We start from the raw sequence: 27,539 nt of genomic DNA, 5'->3' as shown, positions 1-27,539 counted from the left end.
GATGAGTTGAGGAAACATGTAATTGTTTTTTTTTTTTATATTTGTACATCCACCAATCCTTGGGCTCTGACCACTGCCAATATATGAAGATTTCACAGAAAAGAATTGTATCTGGATCAGTGTTATGCTATAGGCTGCTTTTAAGAAAGATGAAAAATTGTGTTATAAGACCCAGTGATCTAATTCCCAAAGAATGTTTGCACACTATACATCCCAACCCCAAAGTGCTGTATAACCCATGAAATTATTTCCCTTCAGTATAACACAGATGTGACATTCTTGGGGAGCATCTGTCAGGAAGAAAACATTTTTTTTTTTTATTATAGGCCCATCCTGCTCTTCTTGCAAGAAGCCGCAAGCCACATAATAGTAAAAGGTTTGGGATTTTCTTCTCAAATCCCAATTGCTTTGGAGGTATTCAGTGGCTAACTGTGCACAACTCTACCATAAGCAATAAAGAAGCACTTGACTGCTTGGCTTGTGTCCTAATGCCACTAATTAAGTAGGTAGAGTAATTGTAGGTACATGACTTGTGATGTATCATAAAATGAATAGTTTATATTAAAAAAGAATACATATTAAAATTAACACTAAATATCCAAATCTTTTCTATTAGATCTCTAATATTAATTTAATGTTGATATCGGCACCACGTTCACCCATTACTTTTGATGAACTCGTTGATTCAGTAACCCATTAATTTATACATACATATAAATATATATGATTTGGTAAGCAAAAATCCATGTAAATGTGTGCAACCCACACACCAGTATAGGTCTGGAGTCCTTTGGAAGCAGCTTTGGAAGGGGCTATATGTTGCCTTTTTATCTATGTAGTACATACACCTGGGGCTATGGGAATTTGGGCTATCTGGTTTTTGGATCATTTCAGGCTTCCATAACTTTACTGAGAATTATTTGATTGAGAAAAATGTGGAGTAAATAGTGGCAAGACTGGCAAACACACTGCGGAAGTGATGTCACACGGCACAGGAAGGGATGTCACGTACACGCTATGCGTGATTTCACTTTTGCAACATAGGCGCATATTTATTTCCAGTGCCTAGGGTGGCACCAAACCTAAATACAGCCCTGTCTGTAGCATTTGAAATTGAAAAGTATAGTTTTAAAATAAATAGGCAACAACTTCAACTTGATGTAGAAAACCTCTGTGATATACTGCACTGGTGCTATGGTTAACATCTCAGCGATATTGTATCTTACTGTACCATACATGTAAAAGTAGGACAAAGAAGAAATGATTGTAAAAGGTGTTTAGTATTAAATCCCAACGGTATAGATATGGTGTGACAATGGTAGTCCTTTAATGTAACACACACCATGCAGTACAGATTTTATTTTTCTATATAATATATATATATATATACTTTTTTGCTTGGGCTTCTTTCAAATTATTCTTGCTATATTTACACTTGTAAGCATAAGGCTGCCTCAACATTGTTGTCTTGTGTTGATTTTTACTCTTTTGGGTCAAATGATTAAGAAAGCTTACGTTAACATCACTTCCATAGAAACCCAAGGCACACAACCAGAAGTGTGTAGGGTGTTCAGTTTCCAGAAAAATATATAGTTTCACTGGTATTCACAGTGTTGTCCCTGCAAATCGTAACTTTTCTGCTATGAAAAAGAGGAATAGCAAAAAATAGCAACGTCTTTGGTGAGACTGCAGTGACATACAGTGTCCTGAAACCATTAAGTAAGGTCATTATTGATGGCTGAATTCAGTTGAAATTGATTTTCTTCTTAATGTTGCTTGTTGGTAAGAACTCTTATCCCCCATTCCAAAACAATTGCTTAAAATGCAGTACTATGTTTTAGTTACATCAGCTTGACCCTTTTACAGACCTCTCCACATAACAGCATTCAGCTGCTATAATTGCTCACAAAGCACCATTTTCACCAGTCCAAGGGAACCCAGGACGTGCTTGTTTCTTCTGTGTCTTGTATCTTCTTGTTATTGATTACTGCATTATTCTTCTATCTTGTCTTTTAACAATGAAGTATTTTAATGAAGGCCTTTCTGAACTCCACATTAAATGTAGTATAGATAATTGGATTGACAGCACTGTTCACATAACCAAGCCAAGTGAAGGCGCTGTACAAGGCTTGTGGAATGTTACAATTGCAATGCATATTTAGTATGTGAATTATGAAGAAAGGAAGCCAGCAAATAATGAAAACACCTGCAAGACAAAATAATAATTATAACTATAATAGTTACAATACAGATACCAAAGTTTAACTCAAAAGAGCTGATTTGTAATTGGTTGTTCTAATAAGTACCACTGAAATCTCATTAGTGCCGCTGTTGTTAAATCACTGGGGTAGTTAGTAAAATGTATGCTGAGATTTTGCATCTTTACATATTGAACAACAAAGCATTTTATGATGCATGGGCAGGTCTAGTCCTATAAGTTAGGGAAAATTGGTAACATAAGTAGAAAGGCACAATTGACGGTAAAGGCAATTAAACATGAATACATTTGGAAAAACCCATGCAGCTTATGACCATAAACATGTAATGTTGTTTACCCACTCCTCCTAGACATTTTCTACTCAGCTGGTTTCTACTCATGGTTTAAATCCGATCATTCTAATTGTTCCTTTAGGCTAATGTCCCATGGAGCGAGTTTGTCACCTGTGATCTCTGCTACCGCAGGCACCTAACCACTCCAAAATCTAGGCAACAATAGGAGTCACATCAAAGTCTGGCTGCAGGAGTAAATTTCACGAAAACTCGATCTGTGGGACAATAGCCTTAAAGTTGCTCTCTCCAACTTTACTTTCACATGATTACCTGTCTTTGTTGGAGTTTCTTAAGGCTGTTTCTTAGGCCTCTGATTTTTTCACTTCTCTAGAAAACTTAGTCATTTGGACTTTAGTATCACCTTTATGCTGATGACACCCAAATCTACCTGTAAACTCCTGATTTGTCTCCTTCTGTCTTTTCTCAAGATACAGAATGCCTTTTTGCTATCTCTATCTCAATGTGACAGTGTCAATTGCTATGGAGTCTTATTATTTTTCCTCCAACATATTCCCCTGTACCACAACATTGCTTGCATGCAACCTTACCTCAGCTCAGATACAACTAAACACTTCTTATTATTTCCTACCTTGACTACTGCTACTCTTCCTAGACATCATTTCTTACTATTTCTTACTCCTTGCAGGCATTCCAATATTGTGTTTCACAACTCCAACCTGATCTTAAACCTGCTGCTAGATTAATTTATCTATCACAACTTCACATCTGCTGCTGTATATTTATCGGGCTTCTGCCTGTCCCTGGAATCCTCTGTCTGTTTTTAGATTCTCCCCATCCTTCCAAACTTTCAAAAACTTCAAAAGACCCACCAATTTAAAGACGCATATTCAATGCATCCTGACTGATAAGACATCAACTTATCATAATTCACCTATTATTTTTATCTTCTTTATTTTTCAAATGTACCCAATTTAGACTGTGAGTAGGGGCCTCCTGTGCTTTGTGCTCCTTTGTGCTCTGTAACTCTAGTTATATTTTTAACTATTCACAACTGTCTGTTAGAAAGGAATACGTAGGGGCACATTTACTATGGGTCGAATCCGAGTCCGAATTGGAAAAATCCGATTTGAAAACGAACATTTTGCGACTTTTTCGTATTTTTTGCGATTTTTTCGGCGCCTTTACGACCTTTTGGAAATTATCGCGACTTTTTCGTTACCAATACGATTTGCGCGAAAAAACGCGACTTTTTCGTAGACATTCCGAAAGTTGCGATTTTTTCGTAGCGTTAAAACTTGCGTGAAAAGTTGCGCTTTTTTCGTAGCGTTAAAACTTAAAAGGCGCGACGTTTCGCGCAAGTTTTAACACTATGAAAAAATCGCAACTTTTTGCGCAAGTTTTAACGCTACGAAAAAATCGCAACTTTCGGAATGGCTACGAAAAACTCGCGTTTTTTCGCAAAAATCGTATTGGTAACGAAAAAGTCGCGTCAATTTTCCGAAAAAATCGCAAAATACCGATCATTACGAAAAAAACGCAATCGGACGCATTCGGCCCGTTCGTGGGTTAGTAAATGTGCCCCAAAGTGTTGTGTAACTTTCTGGTGCTATATAAATAAATGATATTGATAATTTTATAGCAAAGCTGATCAGAATCTATTAAATCCAAAACAGATTTTGACCACATGTCATAATGTGAAAAATATGTGAATAAGTAATAATATGGGGAGATGTTTGGCAAGTTTGATCAAACCAAACATATAGATGAACAATATAAGTTTAAAAAATGATCTGTCATAGTTGTACTTATGTTATGAAGCATGAGATATAAAGATAAAAGAGCAGATATGATGTTTAATTAGGCACAATTTGGTACAAATTAAAACATATTAAAATTAAGTTTTAATTATCCTTTCAGAGGAACTTCATGCAATTATTGTTTAAATATGACTTTAATTTTCACAATAAAGTGGATACCTACCCAATACAATGGCTAACATTTGTGTAGCTTTTTTTTCCTTATGTTGCGAAAGCTTTCTCTTGCTCATTGTTTTAATGGAGGTCCGTGTTTTCCCATTAGGCATTGTCTGAATTTCAAAAACTTTGGCAGGCTTTGTACTGTCTTTTGGATGTCCATTCTTTTCAGCTTTGTAAGGACTATCCACCGGTGAAGGTAGGTTGGCATTGTTGCACTGGTTTGATGTGGCTGGCACAGCAAGTTGGTGATGATTAGGAGAAGCAGACTTGTGTTTGGTTTTTTCTGGTGGAGATGTGCTTGACATCATCTCCACGTCCATATCCTCTGGGTGGTTGCCAGCCTCCTGGACAAGGATCAAATATTCAATAACAAAGATAAATAAATAACTAGTTCATATTACAGGTTATAGTATGACCCTACCATAATATATACATGATAATAAAAATTGATGATCACGGATTAATATTCATATTAAGTGGAAAGTTTTCAGGGACAAGTTTACAACATTTTTATTCTGGATTTATCAATATATTAATGGTGCAGTAAACCCTCTTGTTCAACATGAGTACAATGAATGGGACTTGGGCTCTATATGCTTTTTGTTTATTGTATTAAACAGGAACAATCTATGGTTTTTGTTTATTCTTGAATTAAACAGGGCTAAAAACTAATTTTCATTATTAAAACAATAAGCAGAAAGTATGGTTCATATAAGCCAATATGTTGAACTAAAGCTGACCAAGGGGTTATGCTCAAGGGAATTGGATGCTATTTCATCCCTTTGTTCTAATACCCATTTTGGGATTTAATACTGAAAGGCAAAATTGGGTAAATGAATAGAAGTCAACTAGCTCTCTAGGCAGCAAAATTTCTAGGCAGCATAATTCTTTTTTACAATACATTGGAGTCTACTGGTGTTTTTTCAATGGAAAACCTGTCGAGAAAAATCTCTCATCACTAGTGTGAAGCCATGGACAGGAAATACACACAGCAGCCTGGCGGTTGAAAGGTATTAGATTCCGCAGTGTGTCTAAGAGTATAGCCAAATTACGGACTCATTTAACTCTTTATATCCTGCAAGACATGGCAAATAATCACCCACATAAAATCAACTTATAAATACAAGATAAATAGGAATATCATGGAAGCTCATGATAGACATATACACCTTATGTTACTAAAACAAGAGATACAATTACAAAACATGTAATTTTTTTACATTTTTCAAGATAAAAATGGCATTATTTTCTAGTGCCAACTCAGATGGATGAACAAGCATTAAAATTGTATTTATTAGTCCAAATATCAAATGTCAGTTAACTCAAATATCCATGAAATTATTATTTCCATAAATTAGTATTTTATAGGCCACAATCTCTATTTACCAGTAGAATAAAAAGAGGTGGAACCAGCCACAAAAGTACCTAAGTAAAAATAGACTAATTTAATATGTATTTAATGCCAATTTTTAAGCAATAACTCAAATTATTTGTATTATAAATAGTCTTAACATGAAGAACTTGGAATAATATTTAGGTGCTAATATCATCTTGACATTTTTGATAATAATAACTCACCTGGTTTTGCTGCATTAAGATATAGCATTTATATAGCATTTTAGTTCATCAAGATTCTCCTTTATGGCATATAAAGGCAGGTTTTAAAAAAACCCACGGAACAATTTCCCTCATTATGTTGTAACTGTTTGAGGGCTGCCTGTGCAATCTGCTACAAAGCACCAAGAAAAAATAACATGCTGATTTCATTAATCTCCTGTTTTTCTGCAAGATGTAATTTCCATTTATAGTGGCCAAATCCCAATATTGCGGGGTTCTTGTAATCTAAATGTATTCATAGTCTGAATAATATTGAATTTAAGGTGAAATAATAAACATTTTTAACTAAATCTATTACAAAAATCATCAGTCTATAGCATTTTAGTGTTTAGTGATTTTTTTCGGAAATCAAATTCATCTGCTCAAGATTAATTTCAATTTACCCATATTACATTTGCAGCCATAGTGCTCTAGCTAGATTCAAACCCTGGCCCTCTCTCTTCTTTTTACTGCACCATAATGTTGGTTCATATAAACAACTAACATGCATATGTACATGATACCTATGGGGTTTTTAGATTTAAAAAACTAATATATTATATTTAGAGTGTTCTAATGCAGATTTTCAAATATACTTTCTGTATAGATAAAAAGAGTTATGGAGTCCATAATCTGGAAACCATGGGTCCTTCCATAATGTAATTTAATAACTGTTTGTTTAATTAGGACACTAATGGAAATGGCTTTGTCTTATTTTAGACTTTTTGGTATACCAGATTTATGTGTAACAGATTTTATACCTGCACTTATAATATCTATACCTTTGTGCAACTCTTGACTTGTTACATTCAATTATACAGAAGGATTTTTTGAAGAATCACTTACTCCTGGACCAAGGTTGTCATTCCAAATAAAGAATGAAAGTATTTTCTGTCATTAGTCAGAGGGACAATATTCACTAATAAGCTCAAAGGCCACTGACCTTGATCTTTAATTGAATTGGGCATGGAGTATTGAACTTGACATGTTAGTTTTATGTTCCACGGTCATTATGCTGGGGCATGACACTTTCTCTATATTTAGAACTGTTCAGGCCTGAAATGTTCATATAAAAGCTTTAGGTTACTTGAATCCTTTTAGGAAAATAAGAAAAATGCAAACACTGCTAGGTAATGAGTAATGAACTAAGTACCTTGGCATATTTTAGACTTCATGTTGTAGTCAAAGAAATCCATTTTCCAAATAATATATTACTATTTTGCTGCAAATATATTTAACCATTTTCAAGGTGAATTTGACATGGTTGGATTTGCTTGAGAACACCCAGGCCAAAATGGTTTCAGTTGTCTTAGTAGGAAATTATTTTTTACAGGTGATCTTTGAAAATAAAAAGCTATTTGATTACATGATTTAATTTCACTATTTTTCAACAATTGATAAATAGTGCTGTGAAACAGGGCACTGCATATCCATACTCCCTTTTAGAAGCCTTATGCTCTAAACCCATAAATTCAAGTGCAATTTTGCTAAATAATTCATGAAACTTAATACTGTTAGTTTTAAATACAGATATATGTAGGACTATTCCACAAGAGACATGTTGATCTCTGCTTCAGGTAGCCATGATAAAAAAGGATGTATATGTAGAAGAATTGTATTTGTATACAGTTTTAGATCATCATGAAGAACCAGGACTTGTTATTAATTTTTTAATTAAGCCTATATAGAGAAGCAGTACGAATTAAGTCAGATCAAAATAATCTCTAAATAAAGCTTAAGGATTTTAACACTTACCACTTTCTTTTTATCTGTTGGGAAGCTCCCATTGGACTTTACAAATACAGCACATAGCTTTACATCTTCAGGATGAGTGCACTTGTCCTAAGGAAATACCACGAAAACATGTCAAGTAAATGTGTCTGTTACCTTAGAAAAGCATTAATTGATGTATGAAAAAAAAATGCATAGGATTCATCTGTTCCTCTACTTAGCTTTTATTACAGATAACAGTATGATACACATACACAGGTTATTATCTTCTATTTATATAACACTGACATATTCTATGAGGCCTTACAAAGATTCATATCATTTGATGTCTGCGTGGATTTTACAGTCTAAGGTACCTATCACTATCACACACTACATTTGCTACTTGTGGTACTTCATACAGTGTTTACTATAGAAAGAACCCTTCTGCTTGCACTTATCCTTTTTAATAAGGCAACTGTGCCAATCACTTGACTTATCCTTGCAAATGTTTTTTTCTAGATAAAAATCCATCTATTCATTCTGTATTTAGTTTAGCTACAGAATTAGCCATTATCACACCAATTAAGAAACAATTCCCCAACCTTGTTCCTTGTGTCAGGGGAAATCAGCTTATCTTGGGTCATCTTAACTAAATTAATAACTAGGCAAAAAGCTAAGACAATTCCTACAGATAAATTCCTGAGTGATAGCATGATAAATCATTTGTATTACTGATTATCCGATCAGTATTAACATGCAGTTATCAAACCTCCTCAATCATTCCCCTTAGTTATCTCATTTGTCTTTCTCACATATGTTAATCGTCTTCCAAGTAAGCCACAAGTCTTAAAGTCTTAAAACAGGTACAAACTTTCAGATTTTGTATGTACAAGATATGCTCTTACAGGCCAAAAAGGGGAATTTTAAGATCTAACACAGTAGGTGCACTATATAGTGTAATATATAATATAATAATTTTCTAAGTAGATATGCATGACAGCAAAAACCTAATTAAAACAGTGGATATACCCCTCCAATTGTAACAATATTTCCCTTTTATAATAGATAAGGGAAGTGTTCTATCCCTATTTTTGTCTTAATAATCAATATACATACCCTGCTGCACTACATTAAAAATGAAATCTGCCAGATAAAAATGTACTAACCAACAACTGATTTTTGTTTTGCTTAGTATAGAAGTGTAAATATCACTTTCTGATGAAAATTATTTAACATGCTTGGCTTACCTTGTGGGCATTTACTTCTACTCCATGACTGTTGCGCTTGGTGTTTACCCTCTTCCTGCGCTTCCTTAGTACTATATAAATTTGAACATACACCAAGAGTGTAACAATAAAAGGAACATAGAAGGATACGATGGATGAATAGATGACAAATGCTGGATTATCAATGATGCAAACTTTGGAAGCTGAAAAATAAGACCAAAAGTAGATTAGTCTTCATGTTTTACACCATCTCATTGTAAATGCATTGCCTTAGAAATCTTCCTGCATAATGTTGTATTTATACTTCCTAATTAACCTCACAAACAAATGATTAAATAAAGACTGGAAAATATATTCAGTTCCAGATTACAAAGGAAACCAAACAGTAATAAAAACGGGTTATTTAGTTTATTTGTAAAAATGTATGTGCCCTGAAACTTCTAAAGATTTATGTAGTGTGTGAGTGGGGTGGCACATAGGCATTTTTGTCTGTTTCCTGTGCCCTAACTTGTGTGGCATTCAGATGTGCAAGCTAGGAAGTGGCAATGAACATAGGCCACAAAAGGGCATGATAATATAGCAGGTGGTAAGGACATGTTTGGCTCACACCTTCCAGTGCTGGAAGTGGTGTGAATGTAGCCAAAAAATAATTCTGTCCAAAAAAAGACAGTGTAAGGCCAAAAGTGCTCATCATAACACTGGCCTGGTATAAATACTCTTCATTTCATTAAAATTAGATCAGTCATTCTACTACATGAATTGCTTAATGAAGTAGATTTGGGGGGATATGTAATAGCATTATGTGACTTTTTGTGCAAAAATTGACAAAATGCATCCATTGTGAGGCGTCAAAAACTAATAATAATTACCAAGAGGCAAGTATCCTGTAACCTGTAACTATACATTGGAAAACAATGGATTCACATATTTAATTACTTTATACTTTTTGCTTTGTACAGCCAATTCCTTTATTTTATCTCTACTCCTTATTGTTTTATTATATATGTTTTCCCCTCCAAACTGCTCCATCCATTTAACTCTCCTTCAACACTGAGATGAGCCAAAAAATGGCGAAGCATGAATTGAGGTAGCTCAATTTAAAGGGAATTCATTAAATGTAAATTGGGGCTGATTTCCATAGTTGGATGACAAAGTTCAATGCAGTATCTAATGTAAAGTTATAGCAAAGAGAAAGGCAGTAAACCCACAGCACCAACTCTTCCTCCTTAAGGCTTCATGCACACCACACCCTTAGGCAACTAACAATCTGAATGTTTATTTTAACAATATATTACATAGAATAGAGTGGAGTTTGGTTGCATATGGTAAAGAGACCCATCAGAGTCTAATACAAATCATTGGGTCTGAATATTGAACTTGGCTTTTCTTTTTAATAATGGCTAAATAAGGGTTCTGCATCTGCATAATTCTACATTTTTACTTTTTAAAGAGGGGATATATGTAATTTTCTGTAATATGTGAAAACAGACCCAAGTTTGGGTCCTATCTTTGTGTTTAACTAAAGTGACCACTAATGCATGATAAAACATGAATCACATACATTATGTATGATTATTACATTTCCTTGCAGTCATCTACAGTATGAAATATTTGTTTTTTTTCCAGTTTAACAAGTTGGTTAAACATATTTCCATTATGTTATGAATTAATAAAACTGGCAGAAGAAGTCATCTTGAAGAAACACATCTGTGCATATGGGTCAATGGATAGACATGTGTAGAAAGGAAAAACGTTTTAATGTAAAGGGATTTAAATGCATAGCAAAATATCTCTGGATGAAATACAGGCATCTGCCCATGAAATGTAAAAAATATGTATATTAAAAAAAATCATTACATTTCACTTATAATCTTCTAATTGCTGATGTAATGTACAGATAGACATCAATGCAGTGATCATCTTGCCTATAAGGCAACTTGATTAAAAAAAGGTTAAATTCTAAACACTACTTGTCATTATGTTATTAAAGGTTCATCCTGTATTCAAGACATTGCAGTCGAAAATTTCTCCTTAAGCGCCTTACACTGTAATTATCAGCATACTTTACTTACTAAGAGAGAATAGTGTTTTTGATATTTTACATACTGGTTTGTGCTGTACTCACTTTGATGAAAAAGCACTTTCATATTTATAAGTAATTGTAGGACTCTGCAACCACAGGGGCTTTTTAACATTTCATAAATTATGTTTTTAAACAGTTGGAAGCCAACAAATCCCTTCCTATTTTAAAGAAACAACTCTTTCCAAGCTGAAAAGGAAACTGTAGGAATGTTGGAAGAGTTAACATTAACACAAGGGGGAATTGTATAGCATTAAGCCCAGTTTTTAGTAGTTTGTTTGTTTGTTTAATCACAATGGGGTGTTCCCAGTATTTTATTATGGTGCTTCAAGCACAAACAGCAGGATCAAGCAGTTTGTGTCTGAAACACCATAATAAAATACTGGGAACGCCCCACTGTGATTATATATGTATTGTTGCATTTTCATAATTTGGATGTATATACTGGCGGTGGAGGAGGCCAGTAACATACCTGTTTTCCCCTCTACAATTCATATTATTTTATCCATTTGAGGAATAAAAAAAATTTGGACAAAAAAGCAATCATTGCAAGAAAACGTAAGCAAGATTATTTCTGAACAATATGCCCATGGTATGAATAATAATAACATGACATATTACACACCTGCCACCCCACCCAACTTTATTTGAAAACTGAAAATAAACAGAGGTTATGGTAAGACTTACAGTACACACAAAATATAAACAGAAGACCTCTGAAACCAGTGCAAAAAGAGAGTTGGACATGGAATAAATACTGTACTTGGTACAGTAGTAAACTGTATACAGAGAACAAAAAGATAAAAGCGCACTGAAGTTGAAGGATTGTTTGAAATAACAGCATGAATGTTTGTGTTAAACAAATGGCAGCAGGTAAAGCTTTAGAAACTTCCTCTCCAGCTGCCATGGGGCAGTTGCATTCTGTGTTCTCAGGTAAGAAAGGACGAGTAAGAGAAGAAAGGGAAACAAAAAACAAGAGTAGCTATTGATGTGAAGCTGTGAATGTTATATGATTTATACTGTGCTTAGCACTAGATACGAGAACAGTGGAAGACAGTAATATATATGTAGTAACCTATAGGGTTGCCTGCACCTTATTTAACGCACTTGCACACACTGTAAGTGATACAGAAGTTAATTAATAAACTTACCTGCACTGACCAGCAATGGATAAATCCATGTACATTGAATATATATTTTAGAATGGGATTCTAATGTTTAATAGTTTAAAAATGCAATATTTACCATTTGACCAGAGGCAGCTATGAGGTTACTTGGGCAAATTATCCTCTTTATTCTCACAGAAAAACTACTGCAGCTAGGAATTTGCTCTCCAAATAACCCTATTTTCAGGAACAGACACTAGGATGTACAGTATAAAGAGTGAGTCAGATAAAATTTCTATTTATGGTCTGAAAAATTATGAAAAAATAACCACATGAATATATCTTTATGAATATATATTACCACAATACCTATATCATTATAGAAGTAATACATATTTATTAATGAACACTTTGTATACAATATACAAAATAGTAAACATGTTTATTTTACACGTATGCAAAATTACATAGATGATTATATCTTGTATAAATAAATCTAAAGCAACTGGACTTGTTAAGTAATCATTGAAGACATTTCACTACTCATCCGAGCAGCTTCTTCAGTTCAACTGACTGGTATGGGAAGTCCTCAGCATATGTACTCTTCCATAATGGCTCAGATGAGTATAACAACTATAATTATAACTACTACATAGCAGTAAGCTACCTGATACACATACATGTGAATAATGTCCTAGACCTTGAATCAACCATAGCAGGGTCGGACTGGGCCACAGGGAAACCGGGAAAAATCCCAGTGGGCCCCAGCTCTAGTGGGCCACGGCAGCCCAGACCCAACCCTTTCCCACGCTCCCCCTGCCCGACCGCTCCTGCCCTGACGCGTTAAATTTACGCGCTTGGGGGAGGACGTTGGGTGGTGGGCCCTGCAAGGGGGTTGGGGGGGCACCTGCGGGAGGAGGGGCATGGGCACCTGCAGGGCCCCTGGGGCAGGAGACCCTGAACCATAGTACTACAAATAGTAGGCAGTCTCATGCATGAAATGTATATTTGGTGCACAAAACAATCAAAGATTTATTTAAAATTAAAAATATCCATACCAAAAGGCCAAAGGTACCTCCCTGCTCCATGGTCCCTGAGCTCCTTCCTCCTAACACTTTCATGTTATTAGACCTTTCACCTTCTCTAATGAAGTGTCCAATGACACAAAATGTGTTAGGAGGGAGGATTTTATTTTGGATAAATTGGTTATGATTGTTTTGTGCACTTACTAAACACTTCATGTATGAGACTGCCTACTAGTTGTTTTACTAAATGGTAATGGTGATGCCTGGTCTAATCTAGTCAGAAAATGGCAAAAAAATGTTATTGGTTTCTATTGGCTACTAGATTGGGACAAATAAGGATCCCAGTACCACTTAGCTGATAGTAGGCATCACAGTTACAGGATAACAAAAAAAGACATTCATTTTTTGCACACACATTTTAAAATGTATCCCTTGTAAAATGAATATGTGAATGCAAGGCAGAAAATGTTTCAGAAAACATGACAACCTCCTGGGGACAACACAAAGTAATTTATAAAAAGGAGGAAGCGCTGCTATTATATTCTGCTCCAGCAAACATTCAGAAACACAACAGTCATGTTATCACTAATGGAAGCTCAATGCTATTAGTTCAATAGAAACTTTCAATTTTAATCTAATATGATTTATTGTTAAAATGCACCATATTCAGATATATCTTAAATATAATAGATTGCTCCCTTCAACATACAAAGAATTTGAAGGTGTATATACTGGTCAGGTAATATCCAAGTATTATGTTAAACCTATTTTCTCAGTAAAGAGACTCTGCAAAGTCTATTAGGTTGTGTCACAAAGCAGTCAAAAAATCTTTTTCAGCACATAAGAAAGTAAAAGGTTATTGGTTTTAGGTTACATTTAGTGATGGGCGAAATGTTTTGCCAGGCATGTATTCGTGGTGAATTTCCGCGTTTCGCCATTGGCGGATTGTTTTGTGAAACGGCTGAAAAAATTCACTGTGGAATAATTTGTCGCGCGCCCAAAAATTGACAAAAGAATAGCTGCGCGACAAAACAATAGTCGCGGGCGAGAAAAGAATAGCTGGGTGACAAAATAATAGCCACGGGCGACAATTTTTTCACCGTTTCGCTAATTTTTCGCCGTTTCGCGAATCTTTTGAAAGATTTGCGAATTTTTCGGCGAAGCGAAACGGGACAGATTCGCTCATCACTGCAAAAATTCACCGCGGAATAATTTGCCGCGCGCCCAAAAATTGTCGCGGGCAACAAAACAATAGCCGCGGGCAACAAAAGAATAGCTGGGTGACAAAATAATAGCCGCGGGCAACAATTTTTTTGACGCTCAACATTTTCACCATTTCGCTAATTTTTCGCCGTTTCGCGAATCTTTTGAAAGATTTGCGAATTTTTCCGTGAAGCAAAACGGGACAGATTCGCTCATCACTAGTTACATTATAATATCTAGACCCAGGGAGGAGTCCAGCACCTGTAGGTACATGTATTTACCTCAGCACCATCTTCAAGGCAGCTCTACAGACTTCCCCCCTTCTACTGCAAAATCACTGGTATATAGGTGGTCACAGACTTCTACCTGGTTGACTAAAGTACCATGCTTATGAATTTTCTGAATAAGAAGGGAATGTGCAAAACTCCAAACAGGGCAGATGTCTTTCAACAATGTTGGCCATAAATGCTAAAAGACATTTCCAAAAGAAATACTGATAAAGCTCATCAAGGGCATTTTTTTATTTGTTTTAATTGGGAATTCAAATCGTTGTGGGGAATTGAGAACAGCAGATTCAATATGCTGAGCTTTTTTTTATATGGGCAATAAGGAAACGATTGCATTAAAAACAGCTTTAGAATTTTAGATATAAACCCTATTTATTGAACTCATGCTGAAAAAGGAGGTATGTTATCCCTTTAACTACACTTGCACCTTTGAAATTACTAGTCTATCTTGGTGGGCAGCACAGTACTTTCTTTTCATTAACTTTCTACAGTAGAGATTGACTTATACAGACTTTCCTGACTCTTCCAAAAGAAACAGTATAGCATGTCTAATTAATAACTATAGCATCCCTAGAAAATTGCTTTTACCAGAGAACAAGTTATTATAAACTTATGCTTTGCTGTCCAGTAAAATTAAAAGAAAAAGAAATTGCATTTTGCCAGTACAGGTATGGGATCTGTTATCTGGAAACCCATTATCCAGAAAGTTCAGAATTATGGAGAGGCCATCTCCCATATAAGCAAATAGTTCTAATTTTTAAAAATGATTTCCCTTTCTCTGTAATAATAGCCTTGTACTTGATCCTAACTAAGATATAATTAATCATTATTGGAGGCAAAACAATCCTATCGGGTTTATTCAATATTTAAATTATTTTTTAGTAGACTTAAGGTATGGTGATCTAAATTACAGAAAGATCCCTATCCGGAAAACCCCAAGTCCCTCGCTTCTGGATAATAGGTCCCATACCTGTACTAAAAATGGGATGATACTGTATGCTGATTGTTATATCTACTTTGAAAATATTTCTAGGAAAAAACATATTGTTTGTGCTACTGTATGTATCTTTAAGTTTTCTTTTTTATATAGAAGTCTTTCGTGTGGTAAACAGGCTTCAAAGCACGGTATAATCACGGTTAGGTTTTCAGTTTATTTTGTCTTATGCCAATGTACAAAAACATAATTTAGCAGCAAACTGTTTCCTTCAGCTATAATTTAGATACTTGATGCATCAACAAAACAGTCATTTCACTAATGTTAATTACTTCAATACAAAGTTTTATAGAAAATGTAATATTAAAATGAATGGCTTTCGCTTCTCTTATATTGGTGCCTGCATGCTGCCCACCCACTTAGTAGACTGTAAGATCGATGGGGCAGAACCCTCCTTTCTTCAGTATTTGTTAGCACATGGCACTCAATCTTTGTAATGCTATATATTTATTGCAGTGTTTAGCAATCCTTCTTCTTTTACTGTATTGTAAAAATGTACACATATACAATAGTACTATACAAATAAAGTTATGGGGAGAGGTCCCCATTGCTCCGTATGGGAACAAAATTTGAAAATTTGCCTGCGGCATGCCACCCCTATGTTTGTGTCGCCCTAGTCCCAGGCCTTTGTGGCCTCGCCACAAATCCGGGCCTGGCCCCTTTACTGCCAATTGCCGCACTATTTCTTACATTTTCATCTGTACTGTGGCCCTACAGTATGCATTCCTGCCCCTTTACTGCCAATTGCTGCACTTAGATCTAACTCACTGTTACCTAATGTAATTATCAGTGGCATTCCTGCCCCTTTACTGCCAATTGCTGCACTTAGATCTAACTCACTGTTACCTAATGTAATTATCAGTGGGAGAAGTAGTAATCTCCGCTGCATGCTGGCTAATGCATGGAGCTTGTCAGGGGAATTAGGGGAGCTGGAGTCTATTGCTTGTACTGAAAATTATAATTGAATTGGTATCACTGAGACCTGGTGAGATGAGACATGTGACTGGGATGTGAATTTAAATGGTTAAACCCTGTTTAGGAGGGAGAGAGGGATTAAAAAGGGTGGAGGGGTTTGTCTTTTTGTGAAGTCAGATTTACAGCCATGTGCTAAAGACATTGCTAGGGACAGTGTGGAACCCATTTGGGTAGAGATTTCAGCAGGGTTTAAGGTTACAAAGAAAATTATCCTTGGTGTATGCCAGTGCTGTCCAACTTCTGTGGTGCTGATGGGCAGAATTTTGTTAGCATACATGGCGGAGGGCTGCTAAAGGAAGCCAGTTTTGACCACTCCCCTTTTTAAACCACACCTACTTCAAACCACACCCATGTTATCACAATGGTGGTAGCATAGAAAAAACCCAAATGCTTGGTCAGAAACCATCATTAATATGTCAAAGAATTATATTATGTCATTATGTCCTCTTTTTCACTCTGTTGCACATGAGCTGGCTGGGATTTAGAAGACAAAAGAAAGAAGGAAGAGGAAACACTCATTGCAGGTAGCCCGTGCTGGTGCAGTTTTCTCCTAACAGAAGCACCAGCCCGAGGCTAAAAAGGTAAGCGATTACAATCACTGGGGGTTGGCACCCCCCAGTGATTTTTACCATTCCTTCTCCTTTAAATCCATATGCCTCTTCCTCCCCTGTGGATAGTACAGCAACCCCAGAACATACTTACACACCTTAGGGACCATATAATGACTATTTCAAACTGCTTACAAACTCACAGAACAAACCCCTGCCAGGTTCACCTCCCACAGGCAGAACAGGGCAGGCAGAGTATGGCACACACAGGCAGCATAGGGCAGGCAAAGTATGGCACATACAGGCAGGGTAGGGCAGGGAGAGTATGGCACACACAGGCAGCATAGGGCAGGGAGAGTATGGCATACACAGGCAGTATTGCCTGCCCTATGCTGCCTGTGTGCCATACTCTGCCTGTCCTACCCTGCCTGTGTGTGCCATACTCTGCCTGCCAGTTAATCTCAGTACTAATACCATTTAAAGCTTACACAAAGGTAAGCCATCAAAGCAGCCAGACAGGTGGGAGCCACACAGAGGGGAGTCACGGGCCGCCAGTTGCATAGCACTGATGTATGCTATAAACCACCTCGAATAAGTGAGGAGGATGAGGCCCAGCTACTATTGCAAATGAAGGAGGCTTCACAATTGGAGTAATTTGGTGGCTACATTAGAGTGGATTATAGACAGATGGGGGTGTTCTTTTTTCCCATAAAAGCGATCAGCAGAGTCCACCCCTTTAGATCAGATGAATGGAACTTTCATTTGAAGCAGCGTGGGTGGTTTTTCATGGTGAGGGCAGTGAGGTTGTGGAATGCCCTTCCTAGTGATGTTGTGATGGCAGATTCTGTTAATGCCTTTAAGAGGGGCCTGGATGAGTTCTTGAACAAGCATAATATTCAAGGCTATTGTGATACTAATATCTACAGTTAGTACTGATGTTGGTATATATGGTTTATGTATGTGAGTGTATAGATTGGTCAGTATAGGTTTGTGTGTGCTGGGTTAACTTGGAAGGCTTTATGGGCTCTGGTCTTTTTTCAACCCTGTGTAACTATGTACACTATTGTAACTATTGTGACGGGTCTGTAATAAACAATGGTGGAATAGATTTCATTTCTCTCTAAATAGATTAGGGACTGATACCCAAAGGTTCTAACAAGTCTGCCATGGCCTTATTGGAAACAGTAGACAGAGCCAGCTGGGGCAGATAAATCAGTTACCCTGGCACCTATACAGTATGCCTCACCACCCATAATAACGATAGGGGCTTGCTGGGAGGCTGGGTCAAAAAGGACATAAAAAAGTCTCAAAGAGAGCTTGGGAGTCAGTCTTCAGAGAGAGAGGAAAGGTCTCATGCACTTCGGATCAACTGCTTCAGTTACTCTTTGACCAATATTTTTCTGTGGGACTTTGGAACTGCCTTTTTGTTATTTTACTTCCTTAAAAAAAATTTTTGTTGTGGGATGCATCAGGGTTCTTGGCCTTCTGTTGCTATTTCTGAAAACTACCTTTTGATAGACCTCTTCCATTCATTTGTCCTAAATATCATTTATAAACTGATGACATCAGCTTGATGATATATTTAGAAATATCTTCATTATTTAATGACATTGCAAACCAAATGAAAGAAATAGACTCCCTACCCACATCTGGCTCTTTCTTTCCATTTACAATTACTACTATGTCATACCCTCAACCCTGTTGATTCACCATGTTCTCTGGGTGTAGTCTTTGACTGTTCCCTATCCTTCTCAAATTAAATTAATATCACCACCACAACTTGCCACTTTTTCCACTTCTTAATATTGCCAAAACCTTTCTAGAAAAAAAAACCTCACTCCACAGCCCTTATTCTATCCCACTCACTATTGGAACCTATTACCGTTGGTCCAGTATTGGCACATAATGCCCAAACATTTTACTCACCTGTGAATGTATGTTATTCACCAACTGAGATTATAAACTCTACAAGACATGCACCTCCTTCTTCCTATGTCTCCTACCACATGACAAAAAGGGGCTGATTTATAATTGTTTAAGTATTCTTCCTTGAGCAATCGGTTGCTTAAACCACATGTGCCCAGAGTGCAGGGGCTTGATCAGTAATAAATCAGCCCCTTAGATTCATATTTGAAATACATTTTCAACTTTTTTTTTTAATTTGAAAAAAAACTAGTGATAAGCAAATCTGTCTATGAAAATTTTGCAAAATGCAGCTTCCTCATGACTTTTTTGACATAAGCGTGACTGTTTTGGCGCAACTGCAATCTATTGATGCTACAACAGCATTTTGTGACGCAACTTTTTGTGCTGCGACCATGACTTTTTTTACGCTTTTTTTTAACTTTTTCTTCACTCTACAAATTATTGCCATGGCGAATTGTTGCGGCAGTTAAAAAAAAAACAAGAAAACTCACCAAGTTTGAATGTGTGCCTATTTACATGTTTGTACTTTTCTCTGTTTTACACATTGCATATTCTTTCTGAGTTTTTTGTTTAGTCATGTTACTTTAAAAAGCAGCTCTACAAAATAACTGAAATAAGGTCCTACAGTTTTTCTGCCTTACTGATTCTCTGCAGTGTTATTACTGAGCCTAAGAGTATCCTTGCTATGGCTGATTATCTGGTTTTGGCACATAGTACAAAATATATTGGATTCATTTTTTTCTATGCTAGGTGAATAGGGTCAGCAAAAGCACTATGGAAATGTTATTAAAATATATAAAAATGACACTTCTGAGACATTGCTTTTGTAGCTATAAGATCCTTGGTCTGGAGATCTTAGTGCAACCTAAAGATGTATTGAAAATCTTTTCATTAATTTTTTTACAATCATGTTTTCCTATCCTTTCCTGTTCATGCATGGATACTCTGCAATGGCCTACTCTGTTATAGCCTTATCTTCAAGGCTACAGGTGTATTTGTTTAAATCAAAATGCAATTGTTCCTATTTATTAGAATTCATAAAGGTACTTAAGGAGGAAGAAATAAAAATATATTTTGTGCAAAGTGAGTTTAAAATATTAACATTTGGGTGCAAAGTTTTATTTCTTGCCAATACTTATTTTTTGCAGTTTATTTGATTCATCTTCTTTATACTTATACTGCAGTGATTTCTTTTCTAAAGGGTTAGTAAAGCACTGGTAATTGACCTGCTAACTTCAGGTCTGGGATAATTCAGTACAATTCAGTATAATTCAGTATAATTCAGTACAGTCACCACACACATATACTGATGCTAAACTAACAGTAGATCTTAAAGAATAAGTAAACTTTTTTTTTTAATTTCTAAAATTACTCTGCCCAGCCCCCAGAATAACAAACCTTTTCCCTGCATCCAGATTTATTGCGTTTCTCTATTACAGCCAGTTCAATGGTAGTACTGCGGGGATCCTTAATTGAGAAGGATCTGGGGATTTTTGTTGATAACAAGTTGTCTAATTCCAGGCAGTGTCATTCTGTGGCTACTAAAGCAATAAAGTACAGGTATGGGACCTGTTATCCAGAGTGCTGGAAAAGGGAACCTTTCTGTAATTTAGATCTCCATATTTTAATTTCCTAAAAAAACCTATACATTAAACAAACCCAATAGGATTGTTTTGCCTTTAATGAGGATTAATTATATCTTGGGATCAAGTACAAAATACTGTTTTATTACAGAGAAAAAGGAAATCATTTTACAAAATTAGAATTATTTGCTTATATGGGCCTTCAGTAAGGTAAAGTAAAGTAATTCAGAACTTTCTGGCTAATAGTTTTTCAGATAAGTCCTATACCTGTACTGTCTTGCAGAAAAAAGGGCATTAACTCATCTAAAAGTAAATTAGAGGGGATTATAGGCAGATAGGGGATGTTCTTTTTCCCATAAAAACAATCAACGCACCAGAGGCCACCCCTTTAGATTAGAGGAACGGAGCTTCCATTTGAAGCAGCGTAGGTGATTTTTCACGGTGAGGGCAGTGAGGTTGTGGAATGCCCTTCCTAGTGATGTGGTAATGGCAGATTCTGTTAACGCCTTTAAGAGGGGCCTGGATGAGTTATTTAAAAAGCATAGTGTTCAATGGCTATTGTTATACTAAAATCTACCATTAGTATTGATGTTGGTATATATAGTTTATGTATGTGAGTGTATAGAGATAGGTCAGTATAGGTTTGTGTGTGCTGGGTTTACTTGGAAGGATTGAACTTGATGATCTTTTATCAACCCTATGTAACTATGTAACTATGCAGTTTAAGTAGGTTGGCTTTTCCATTCATGTTATATAAATGTTTATATGTTATATTCATGTTTATAAATTCATACTTGCCTCAATTCGAACAAATCACCAGGAGCTGAGGCTGAGACTTATCAAAGAAAGAAGCTTTATTCATTCAGCACACTAAGCATAAAATATATCTGTGTCCTGTTTCACAGGAATTAGCAGTAGATGATATAAGGAGAAAAACTTATATTAAATTGGTCATTAAAACATAATCTAATCACTTGATAACATGTAGGCTACATCTATGATTGCCCAAATACCCAAAATATTTCTTTTTTTCTTGTAAAACATTATAACCAAAGTGTATTCTAATTCCTCGAATTTCTCTATTGGAGCAGTTCTAGACTTTCAGCCTGTCTCATGACTAATTATCCATTGTCTGTAAGACCTCATTTCACATAGGTTTGCAATAATATGGTGAATCAAGCACATCTGATGAACAATATTTGTACTTGAAAATATATGCGATGCATAGAAAAATGCATAACTGAGAAATCAGCGTAGTTACAGGACTATCTTAAATCTTTATTTCCACTTCTAATTGCCTTAGGCACCGATATATCCTATTTCTCCTTATTCCTATGGTGGCCAATGGAAGATGTTGAATGCTGCCACTGGGAGAATTATTATATAGGGCATGTACTGGCCATCGATAGGAATGAAAATATCTGACTGGCTGCAGAATATTAGACCTGGTAGTAACTCTTATTGCATTACCATAGTTGGCTTTTTTTATCTGTGTAAAATTCAAAAATGATATGCTTAGAGATATTTACCTCATCCTATTATCACTACTCACTATGCTTCATTAAAACAATGCACTTTCACTTAAGCACTGTTATTCCAGCTTTCACTTAGATAATTAATTCACTTAGATAATTAATTACGGGGGACATCAGTTATCCAGACATTGACTGGAGTAATGGGGTGGCCAAGTCAAGTTTGTATATATGCTAAATGGCAACTTTATATTTCATGCAGTCCAAAAACCTACTAGGAATGATTCTATTTTGGACCTAGTAATAACTAATAATAATGAAATCATCTCTAACATTTGTGTGGGTGAGCATTTGGGGAACAGTGATCACAACATGGTCTCCTGAGATAATGCTGCAGAGACAGCTCTATAAGGTATTAACTAAAGCACTAAATTTTAGACGTGCAGACTTTGCAAGTATAAAGGCATCACTGCAATATATTAACTGGGAAAAGCTACATGTCAGTATATTCCCCTTGTAAGCAAGAAGAGGCATCGCAAACCAAAACCTTTATGGTTTGATAAAAGTGTTAATATCGAGGTTTGTAAGAAAAAACATGCTTTTAAAGCATTCAAGTTAGCTGGGACAGCAGAAACTTTCATCGGGTACAAGGAAGCAAATAAAGCATGCAAAAAAGCTATCAAGCAAGCTAAAATTATTTTTTAAATATGTAAATACTGAAAAAATGAGGCAAGAAGGGATGGGGCCCTTATTATCACAGGGGGTCGGTTGGTCAATGAGAACAGAGAAAAAGTCTGACATCAGTGGTACGAAAGTTTTTGGAAGGTAATAAGGGATATTGCACATCACAATACTATAAATTTGTGCCAGCATGGTTTTATGCATAATAAATCATGCCAGACTAGTTTAATTGGCTTTTATGAGAAGGTGAGCAGGAACCTCAACTCTGGGATGGCAGTGGATGTCATCTACTTGGACTTTGCTAAAGCATTTGATAAAGAACCACACAGAAAGTTAATAAAATTAAGTTACATTTGCCTGAAACATAATATTTGTAATTGGATAGTGAACTGGCTGAAAAAAAAGTGGGGGTAAATGGAATATTTTCTTATTGGACCAGTGTTGTAAGAGGAGTACCGCAGGGGTCAGTCCTTGGTCCTTTGCTTGTTTATAAATGACCTAGCATTGAAAGTACTGGTTCTATTTTTGCAGATGATACTAAATTGTTCAAAACTATAATTTCCATGCAGGATGCTGCCACTTTGCTCTTTTTTATGTTTTTTTATGGTGAGGGCAGTGAGGCTGTGGAATGCCCTTCCTAGTGATGTTGTGATGGCAGATTCTGTTAATACCTTTAAGATAGGCTTGAATGTTTCTTAAAGGACAAGGAAAGGTTAATATAAATTTAAAGTAAGTCTAAAGGCATTCTTTTTAATTACTTACTGCATATCTAAATTCCCAGATCCCTGCTTGCTTCTCTGAGATATGGTGCTGGCAGCCTACAGTAGTGTGATTACAGTGACATCACTGAAATCTCTCTCCCCTTCCTGTAGGTGCCAGCGGCAGCCTTCCTATTCTCTGAGCATGTGTGTAACTTGATCCTGTCTCCTGTTCTGAGCTACACATGCCCACCAGCCAATCAGAAGCGGATCTGGCAGAGGGGAGGCGGGGGAGGGAATGAAACACATGTGCAGTATGAAGCAAGGAGGGAAAGGAAGGGAGAATACCTTTTTAGAGATGGCTGCCTGTTCTAGAAAATGTGAAGAAAGTGTGACTGAGTAAATATTTGATTAGGTGAGCCAAAAGTGTAGCATTTTTACTAAACAATAGGAGGACTATTGGGCAGTATGCTTTTTAAATTTTGTCTTGCATTCTCCTTTAAACAAGCATTGTATCCAAGGCTATCATGTATATATAGTTTATGTATGTGATGTATATAGGTTGGTATAGGTCTATGTGTGTGCACTGGGGTTCGTTTGGAAGGGTTGAACTTGATGGACTTTTGGCCTTTTATTTTTTTTCAGCCCAACTTAACTTAATTATGTAAGTGTCTACATAACTGCTAAATCCTGAGTGGAAAGACAACAAAATCAAAAGCCACAAACACACTTTTTTTCTTTGATTGCTTTTGTTTAAAAAAAATATAATTCAGCTGAATCTCCACTTTAAAGAGTCTTTCATATTAAAATGTGAAAATGTTATACATATTTAGAAACCATCCCTGTCTTAACAACTATTGAAACTAAAATATTTATTTACAGAAGCAGTCTTATATAAATATAAATGTTTATCACTATTCTTAATAGTGCACTTGATGTGTAGTATGTATTATTGTGCAGACTGCATGACACCATGGTAACAAAATGCAGATGCAGAATTTAAAGTACCAGTTCAAAATTCAGTCTGTTCAAAACCCCAATGAAGAACAACTATAATTGTTTATCCATTTATATACTTCTGCACATATTCTACATCAGCACAGTATAATTGCTCTTGTTGCTCAGTTTATACATTTTAGGCATTTTCCGGCCTTCTCCACCATCATACACATTAGTATGCATTCTTTCCAGCTGCAAATTTATTGAAAAATAGTACAGAATGTCAAAAGAGTAGCATTTAATTATCATGCAAATGATTATATTAGTATAATGATTTGCATACAAATCAACAATTCCACACTGATTTGTATATTTTGCAAACATCCCAAATGATATTTCTAGTCTGATGTTGTCATTTTCATCTCTGTAATCTCGAGCTGATAAAACAATATCTTTTCAAATGCATGCTAGTAAAGCTTCTGTTCTAAATGAATGTATAATTATAACTGCAGGGAAAGATGCTAGCATTGATTACAATAACATATCTCGTCCTGGGGTAATGCATTGGACCATTGTTGTGCACTACACAGGAAGGATAATCAAAGTATAAGTATATTGAATCAAACATTTTAAAGTGTATTCAGTAGAACAAAACACACGAATAAATGTCAGCCAATAAAATCTTCCATTGTCCAGATCATCAACATTCAATTATAGTTAGAAATGTGGTATCTTGGCAGTATAAAATAGCTTGTAACCCAATAAGACTTAGGGGCCCATTCTAACTCTTTTTGGTTTTGGTTAAATTTCCCCGAAAAAATCGTACTTTGCGCAAAGAATATGAACATTTCAGAATTTGTTAACGCTTTGGTTACACTTTCCTCTGGACTATCTTTTCACCAGTTTTGATCTGTCGAGTACCATTGAGTTCTATGGAAGGCTTCCAAAGCCAGACATGGAAGGCATCAAAGCCAGAAAGGATCTTGTGGCATAACAAACTTTTTGGCACGAAAATATTGTGGCTTTCAGAACGCAACTGCAATATTTTTTTAAGAACGATAAAAACATTGTCGAGACATTTTAGAACGTCAGAAGTTATTGTGGATACTCTGAACTTTTACCATATCGCCACGAAAAAAATTGTATTTTAGTAAATGTGCCCCATAGCCAACTTTTTCACACAGACATTAGTTGTTTTGCTATTCTGACAACCAATCACTACTTGAATCTGACTATGAAAATGGGCCGTCTTAATTGCTTTAAAGATCTTATTAGTAGGAAAGAGGATAACAGGATCTTTTAAATGTTCAAAAGTAACACTGAGTAACTCATTATGTTTCTAGCCCTAAACAGATAGAAAAAACAAACCTCTGAAATAATTTAGCATGACCCCCAAACTATGTAGCATCATGTATTAAGAGTAGCAATGAGTGTTTCACCAGGTATGGATTTGCAGTGAAATTCTGCATTTTGCCAGTAATGAATATTTTTACTACCAAGGGAAAAATTGGCTGCCAGAATTTTTAATGGGAAAAGTCACCACAAAAAAACACCCATAGACTGCAGTGTATTTTTCATAAAAAAGTTGCTGCAAACAACACCCTCATTTTCACTTAACTCTAAGTAAGGGCCATAAATAACAACAGGAAGAATGTACTGAATATGTTTGGGAAAAAAAACCAAAAACTCCTTAAATGTCAGGCTCCTACATGGCAAAAGTCCTGGCAACTTAATATGAACATTTTGAGCCAAATTCAATGCAGTGACAGAAAAGGTTTATCACATGAAAACTGATGGATTCAAATCGAGATGCAAGTCAGTTCAGAAAGACTTATCTCAGTTTATCAATTGAAAACTATATTGAATCTATGGGTAAACAACTGGAACTGAATTTGGAGAAAAGGTTTTTCTCCTTGAATTTAATCTTGTCCATGAGTTTTCACATGATAAAACATGTCATTACGTTTTCTCATTGAAAAGAATCTGACCCTTTGATTGGATCTTTTTTTTTTTTTTGCTTTAAAAATATAGTAGCATAGGTATGGGACCTGGGGTTCCTGGATAATTTGAATCACCATCTACTGAAAAAAATATTTTTGACAAAAGTGCCCTTGTGTGATGATGTGTATCTTGTCACAGATTGTCACCAAAAACAATGTATACAGTGGTTCATACTGCAAGCAGCCAAACGCAGCCTACTAGTAGATCATTGTCAGGGATGACCAAACAAAAGTCATCCTTCTATATCTACAAAACACAGAAAGAAATCGCCAGCGCTCGGTCTAACCCACGCTGTAGTGTTGACCAGCTGCTAGAAACACACTATTGTGCCAGCGCTCGGTCTAACCCACAATCTGGAGTTGACCAGCTGCTATAAACGATAAAAAGCCATTAATTATACACAAAGAGAAAGAAAGTTTGCCAGCGCTTAGTTTGCCTTTTACAAAAAATTAGGTGTTAGTTCCACACTTTGGCCAAAATATGTAAGCTCACGTGCCACGTCAAGGCCCCTCATTGTACGTGAGTCCTACACTGTCTAATGACTTTGAGTCTGTGATGCAATTAAAATAAAGTCCCCCAGAAAACAATGTGACTGAGTAGTAACTTATCTCCCAAATGGGTTAATGGAGAGCAAATTCCTTAAGTGAAACTCCTGAGTGATTAATTTAGTATTGTATCATAGACCAAATCATACTTTGTTCCATAACTTGCATTATATGTTAGTATCTAAATAGCACAATATAAAATAATATAATATAATTGTGCCTCTTTAAATATTTTAGGTGGCATTTTACATGAAACCAGTGCTATTTATAAGTAACAAAGGAAGGCTATAGTTTAATGGTATCCAAGGTAATGCGTCACGTCAGTCAACATAAAGCCATAATATGCTATTTTAATATCCTGCATACTTCAAGTGATTCAGTAGAAAGCAACTGAATTATTTCCCAAGAGCAATGAATTAACTCTATGTGATTAAACTTTAAGATCCAGATGAAT

The 27,539-nt window shown here is 35.8% G+C and overlaps 1 protein-coding gene across 1 annotated transcript in view; it reads right to left on the bottom strand.

Annotated features, from left to right (window-relative positions):
• Positions 1-1,261: 1,261 nt before the first annotated feature.
• Positions 1,262-27,539, bottom strand: part of drd2 (dopamine receptor D2) — a 146,773-nt gene continuing 120,495 nt past the window's right edge. Inside the window, exons 5-8 of the mRNA XM_031906502.1 lie at positions 9,044-9,225; positions 7,839-7,925; positions 4,492-4,831; positions 1,262-2,206 (exon numbers count right to left, since the gene is read on the bottom strand). Coding sequence (XP_031762362.1) covers positions 2,013-2,206; positions 4,492-4,831; positions 7,839-7,925; positions 9,044-9,225 — 803 coding nt within the window. The 3' untranslated portion in view covers positions 1,262-2,012. The remainder of the gene's footprint in view (positions 2,207-4,491; positions 4,832-7,838; positions 7,926-9,043; positions 9,226-27,539) is intronic.

This window comes from Xenopus tropicalis, chromosome 7 (assembly GCF_000004195.4).
Source record: "Xenopus tropicalis strain Nigerian chromosome 7, UCB_Xtro_10.0, whole genome shotgun sequence".
NCBI lineage: Eukaryota > Metazoa > Chordata > Amphibia > Anura > Pipidae > Xenopus > Xenopus tropicalis.
This window is presented reverse-complemented; position numbering and strand designations above follow the sequence as displayed.